At 42.1% G+C, this 6,166-nt stretch overlaps 1 protein-coding gene across 1 annotated transcript; it reads right to left on the bottom strand.

Moving 5' to 3' along the window:
- Nucleotides 1–3,404: 3,404 nt before the first annotated feature.
- LOC139396958 (V-set domain-containing T-cell activation inhibitor 1-like) lies at nt 3,405–5,706 on the bottom strand. Its single transcript, XM_071143891.1, has 4 exons — nt 5,613–5,706; nt 4,349–4,639; nt 4,215–4,274; nt 3,405–3,865 (listed from the first exon to the last, which is right to left on the bottom strand). Exons 1-4 carry the CDS (start codon nt 5,704–5,706, stop codon nt 3,702–3,704), a joined length of 609 nt encoding a protein of 202 aa, XP_070999992.1. The 3' UTR covers nt 3,405–3,701.
- Nucleotides 5,707–6,166: the final 460 nt, after the last annotated feature.

Raw genomic sequence — 6,166 nt, 5'->3', positions numbered from 1 at the left:
TTCCTTAAGTGTCCACGGACTGGTTCCACTGTCACGTCCTGACCATAGAGAGCCTTTATTTTCTATGGTAGAGTAGGCCAAGGCTTTAGACTCTGTCAATCACTACATTCTTATCGGCAGACTCAACAGCCTTGGTTTCTCGAATGACTGCCTCGCCTGGTTCACCAACTACTTCTCAGACAAAGTTCAGTGTGTCAAATCGGAAGGCCTGTTGTCCGGACCTCTGGCAGTCTCTATTGGTGTGCCGCAGGGTTCAATTCTCGGGCCGACTCTTTTCTCTGTATACATCAATGATGCTGTCTTGCTGCTGGTGATTCTATGATCCACCTCTATTCAGACACCATTCTGTATACTTCTGGCCCTTTGGACACTGTGTTAACTAACCTCCAGACAAGCTTCAATGCCGTACAACTCTCCTTCCGTGGCCTCCAACTGCTCTTAAATGCAAGTAAAACTTCAACTGATCGCTACCATCACCTGCCCGCCCGTCCAGCATCACTACTCTGGACAGTTCTGACCTAGAATATGTGGACAACTGCAAATACCTAGGTGTCTGGTTAGACTAAACTCTCCTTCCAGACTCATATTAAGCATTTACATTCCAAAATTAAATCTAGAATTGGCTTCCTATTTCATAATAAAACATACCCTCGTAACACTACCGATCCTTGACTTTGGCGATGTCATTTAAAAAATAGCCTCCAACACTCTACTCAGCAAATTGGATGCAGTCTATCACAGCTGAGATAAGACGGGGCTTTACCTAGCAAAGACTTATAGATGACCTGGAGCCAGTGGGTTTGGCGACGAATATGAAGCAGGAGCCACCCATTTTGTCACCAAAACCCCATATACTACCCACCACTGGGACCTGTATGCTCTCGTTGGCTGGCCCTCGCTTCATATTTGTTGCCAAACCCACTAGCTCCAGGTCATCTATAAGTCTTTGCTAGGTAAAGCCCCGCCTTATCTCAGCTCACTGGTCACCATAGCAGCACCCACCTGTAGCACGCGCTCCAGCAGGTACATTTCACTGGTCACCCCCAAAGCCAATTCCTACTTTTCCCACCTTTCCTTCCAGTTCTCTGCTGCCAATGACTGGAACGAATTTCAAAAATCACAGAAGCTGGAGACTCATATCTCCCTCACTAACTTTAAGCACTAGCTGTCAGAGCAGCTCACAGAACTGCACCTGTACATAGCCCATCTGTAAATAGCCCATCAAACTACCTCATCCCCGTACTGTTATTTCTTTGCTCCTTTGCACCCCAGTATATCTACTTGCACATTCATCTTCTGCTAATCTATCACTCCAGTCTCTATCACTCCAGTGTTTAATTGCTAAATTGTAATTATTTCATCACTATGGCCTATTTATTGCCTTACCTCCCTTGTTTGCACACACTGAATAATACTTTTTTTCTAGTGTGTTATTGATTGTATGTTTTGTTTATTCCATGTGTAACTCTGTGTTGTTGTCTGTGTCGCGCTGCTTTGCTTTATCTTGGCCAGGTCGCAGTTGTAAATGAGAACTTGTTCTCAACTAGCTTAGCTGGTTAAATAAAGGTTGAATAAAAAATGTTTACAAAAAAATATTGATACAACAGTAGCTAAGATGTGAAGAAGTCTGTCCATCATAAAGTGCTGCTCTACCTTCTTAACAGCATTATCATCAAGGCAGGTCCTACAGGACCTAGTATTGTTGCACCTGGACTACTGTTAAAACATGTGGTCAGGTGCCACAAAAAAGGAATTAGGAAAATTGTAGTTGGCTCAGAACAGGGCAGCACAGCTGGTCATGTTTAGTTAATTAAATTGAAATGTGTCAATTGTGATCATGGTCACAGCTCTATCGCAAATGTATCATTCTCCACATGTCATGTCAGTTTCCCTGTGGACTTTTCTCTGAAATGAGATGTTGAACTGTCAGAGGCTATGCTAGATGCTATACTAGATGCTAGCTGCATCTAGCTCAGCAGACCATGACAATGTTAAATTGCAATTTATAAACCCAGATTTTAGTCAGTGCCTATTAAAATGAAAGTCAAACTTGCAAATAGGCCATTTATAATGGTTTGTAGTCTTAACATTTGGAACATAATAATGGCACAATTGCCAGAAAATAGCCTAACATTTGTTTAAAAAAAAGTTTGTCCCAAGTGTTTCTTGTACAGAAATGTTGAGATCCTCTGCACTAAAAATGTAACATTTTCTGTTAATTACATATTTTTTTCCCACTGTCGTTCTCTACTAAATTCGGGACATTATGGTGTGTTAAATGGCTAAAAAGAAGTTGACTATGGTTATTTTTTTTAAACCTTTATTTAAATAGGCAAGTCAGTTTAGAACACATTTTTATTTACAATGACGGCCTACCCCGGGCCAATTGTGCACCGCCCTATGGGACTCCCAATCACAGCCAGATGTGATGCAGCCTGGATTTGAATCAGGAACTGCAGTGACACATGCTGCACTGAGATGCAGTGTCTTAGACCACTGCGCCACTCGGCAGCCCAAACCATTTTAGGTAACTTATTGTTCCTGCTTCTCTTCAGAGAGAGACTGTCTGGGACTTCCTGCTATATACAGGTAAAGAACATTCATCAAGGTGTGGGTGTGGGTGTGATGCTATCACAGTGTAGCTACTTCCTCATCCCATAGCAAAATGCATGTGCACATGTAGCATGGTTCATTCTGCATTGTGTACTTTTAAATAGGACACTGCCACAACTATATGTCTGCTGGTTGGATTATTTTGTATTTGCCCTGCACACAAAGAGACAACACACAATATTTTAGCCCTTGGCGCAGTCGGAGCTCTCAGGCACCTTGCTAGCTGAAGGTCAGGCAAAAGAGAGAACCAAAAAGGAATAGCAGATGCTGCGTACACACATTCAGTGCACTACAGCACACCATACAATACAAGTAAAATGATATACAACATAATTCGGACAAACTAAAAGACATACCTGCACACGAAGAGACAACACACAATATTTTAGCCCTTGGCGCGGTCCTAGCTCTCAGGCACCTGCGCAAGCACATGGACACTCACTCAAACACTGTCCCAAGTATTCACAAGTTACAATAGATACCCTAGTTAGCGAGCTCGGTGAAACTTCTTACCATAAATCTTTATATTGTCCACATTGTAACAAACCTATAGTAGCATAACAGTACATTGTGTAACATTACCACAGTTTTATATTGAACGATTTTGGAGCCAAGGACAACATACCTCGCTAGCCGAAGGTCAGGCAAAAGAGAACAATAAGGGGGTACACAGATAACCCGCGATGGACCAAAACAAAATATACAACTTTTACAATATTGATATGAAAAAGTGTTTGTACACCAAAAAATGACATTAGCTATGCAGCTGCAATTAATTTACTATTAAGTACTATTATTATTATCAAATTATAAACATCCCCTTTTGACCTGGCCAATTTGAATTGGTCCTTGTGTGCAACTTGGTGCATAATCTAGGGGAACAACATCAGACTGCTACACACACACAATAAATTTAACTAAAACTTAAACTATGTTCCACAATAAATCAACTACTTCTCCCAATGTATTGTAATAGCCACAACCCCCTGGCTAGGCACTCCATGTAGATCTGAAGGATCCATTGCCTTTTGTAGGTGAAATTGTCATCATTGCTTATTTGCTTATCTGCAACTTAAAGTATCCAATTGTCACCTTTCCTCTTTGTCCTCCCCTGGGTCTATGTCTCCTCTTCTGTCTGAGGCACTAGTGTGTCTGCAGTGGCTGACCTTGTTGTCTTTCTCTGTCTTCCTCTCTTCCTTCTTCATTCTGAAGTGGTTTTCCACTCTGTTTTCATTTGGACCATTTGTATTTGCTGGAGGGGGATAGGTGAGTTTAGGGTGAGTTAGCAGGATTCAGACACACAAACAGCTAGTATGAGTAAATGCAGTGGACCAGGTGAGCCAGTGGACCAGGTGAGTTTAGGGTGAGTTAGCAGGATTCAGACACACAAACAGCTAGTATGAGTAAATGCAGTGGACCAGGTGAGTTTAGGGTGAGTTAGCAGGATTCAGACACACAAACAGCTAGTATGAGTAAATGCAGTGGACCAGGTGAGTTTAGGGTGAGTTAGCAGGATTCAGACACACAAACAGCTAGTATGAGTAAATGCAGTGGACCAGGTGAGCCAGTGGACCAGGTGAGTTTAGGCTCAGGGTAGATACCTGTAGAACTGCAGGTGATGATGTCATCTGATAACTGTATGTCCACCAAGTGGACTGGAGCTGCAACAAAGTAGACATTACACATGGAGCAGCATGAAGTGATCATCATAGACAGACAGATAGACATTCTGTACCTTCCACTGCTATGTTAATGAAGGACTCCATGTTGCCTTTAATAGTGCTGGTGTAACACTTGTATCTGCCCTGGTCCTGGAGTGTGATCCCTCTCAGCAGTAGTGAAGCGTTTCCTTTGGGGATCTGGTCATTGAACAGGGTTGTTCTCCTTCTGAAACGCTGGCTCTTCTGTTTGAGCTGATATGTACTGTAGTAGTAGGAGTGGATGTTCAGGTCCTTGTCTTCTACTTTCAGCCAGTGGCTGAGTTCATCACTGCCACGCCGGAAGCTACAGGGCAGGCCACAATCCTCTGAGAACAAACAATAAACACACGTTAAGTGAGCATCTGGACAAGAGAGGATTCAAACACAGACTCCTACACTCCCCAATAGTCAGATACCCTGGGAAAGTGAGGAGGCTCTTTGTTTATATCAGAGTTAACCTGTTATTATTGTTATTATTGTTAATATTAACCTGAGTCTATTCTGCTATTGTTGTCTTCCTCGGTCCTCCACCCTCCACACCCACAGCACCTAACCTCTAACTAAGATCACAATCTCAAGTAAAGACTCCAGTCAAACCTGAATGACTACACTTCCTTCATGCCTCTAATCATACCACACCCAGTCAGCAATCATTTACATTGATAAACTATCTTAGCCTGTCTTGTCTGTTAAGTTGAATCACTGATTCCTACTTTGAAGATGTTCAAACAATCACAGAGAGACGTTGATGAAACCTCATTTTCAGTCACATGATCCTTCATCTGTATAACACTTTACCTTAGAGTGGAAGTGGCCAAAGATCACTACGCACAACAGGAAAAGTCTGTTCTTGAATTAAGTAATTCATGTTTCAGAGAAGCTTGTTTTACAGTTAAACTGATGTGAGGTGATTCCAGTGAGTTTATATCAGTAAAACCCTGTCTGTCCTGTGTGATAACAACTTCCCTCCTCCCAGGTGCTGCTAGCTCAGCACTTACTGTCAAACAGACCTAGGACTACAGATGTAGGATCTACCTTGAGCCTGTTTGCTACAGCAGGAAAATAATCCTGCAGCAACAGGAAATGTGAATTATTATGTGGATTATAGTTACGCCTTTTTTGAAACTTGAGTACACTAAAGCTTTGCATTTCCTATTATGCAATAAAATTCATAGCAACAAAAGACTGATCAAATTAAGATCCTACATCTATTGGAGTTATTTTGGAATGTAATTTTTTGAGGCAGACAGAAGGTAAAGACAGATGAATTAAGACAGACTGATGATGGTTGTTACTCACCTCCCCCATCTGTGGGTGTGACAGTCCACAGCAGAATCACCACCAACATCAGACCCCTTAATGTCATGGAAACCAGAACCCAGGCCATCTCCATGGAGACCAGACCCCAGGTTTATCGTTGTGGAAACAAACTCCTCTCCCTCTTAATGGATTGTAAAGAATTCAGTACCTGTGCTTGTCATTCCAGTTCTTTTTACTATTTGCCAAATAATTGTAGGGCAAAGTGTACTGCATTGTGAAACATTTACAGATTAGATAGGGCCTTTCTGCTCTAGACAAACACTCCCCCCTTGTGAAGTTGTGACTGAGCTTGGTTTGCACGACAAAGCAGTGACTGTGCTAAAGCAGAATGTCATGGATAGACTGCAAGGTAAGCAGATAATGACTGAACAACTCAGTGAATCTGTCTGACTATGTAGCATTTTACTGGTTGGCCGATTAGATCTTTAAAGTCTGTATGAATGACATGACAATGAATTGGCCTCCCCTCCACATACTCTCCATGGATATCCACCAAGGATATGGTTGCCAATTATTTCCTGGATATAATTAAA

The sequence above is a fragment of the Oncorhynchus clarkii genome, unplaced genomic scaffold (assembly GCF_045791955.1).
Source record: "Oncorhynchus clarkii lewisi isolate Uvic-CL-2024 unplaced genomic scaffold, UVic_Ocla_1.0 unplaced_contig_11824_pilon_pilon, whole genome shotgun sequence".
Classification (NCBI taxonomy): Eukaryota; Metazoa; Chordata; class Actinopteri; order Salmoniformes; family Salmonidae; genus Oncorhynchus; species Oncorhynchus clarkii.
This window is presented reverse-complemented; position numbering and strand designations above follow the sequence as displayed.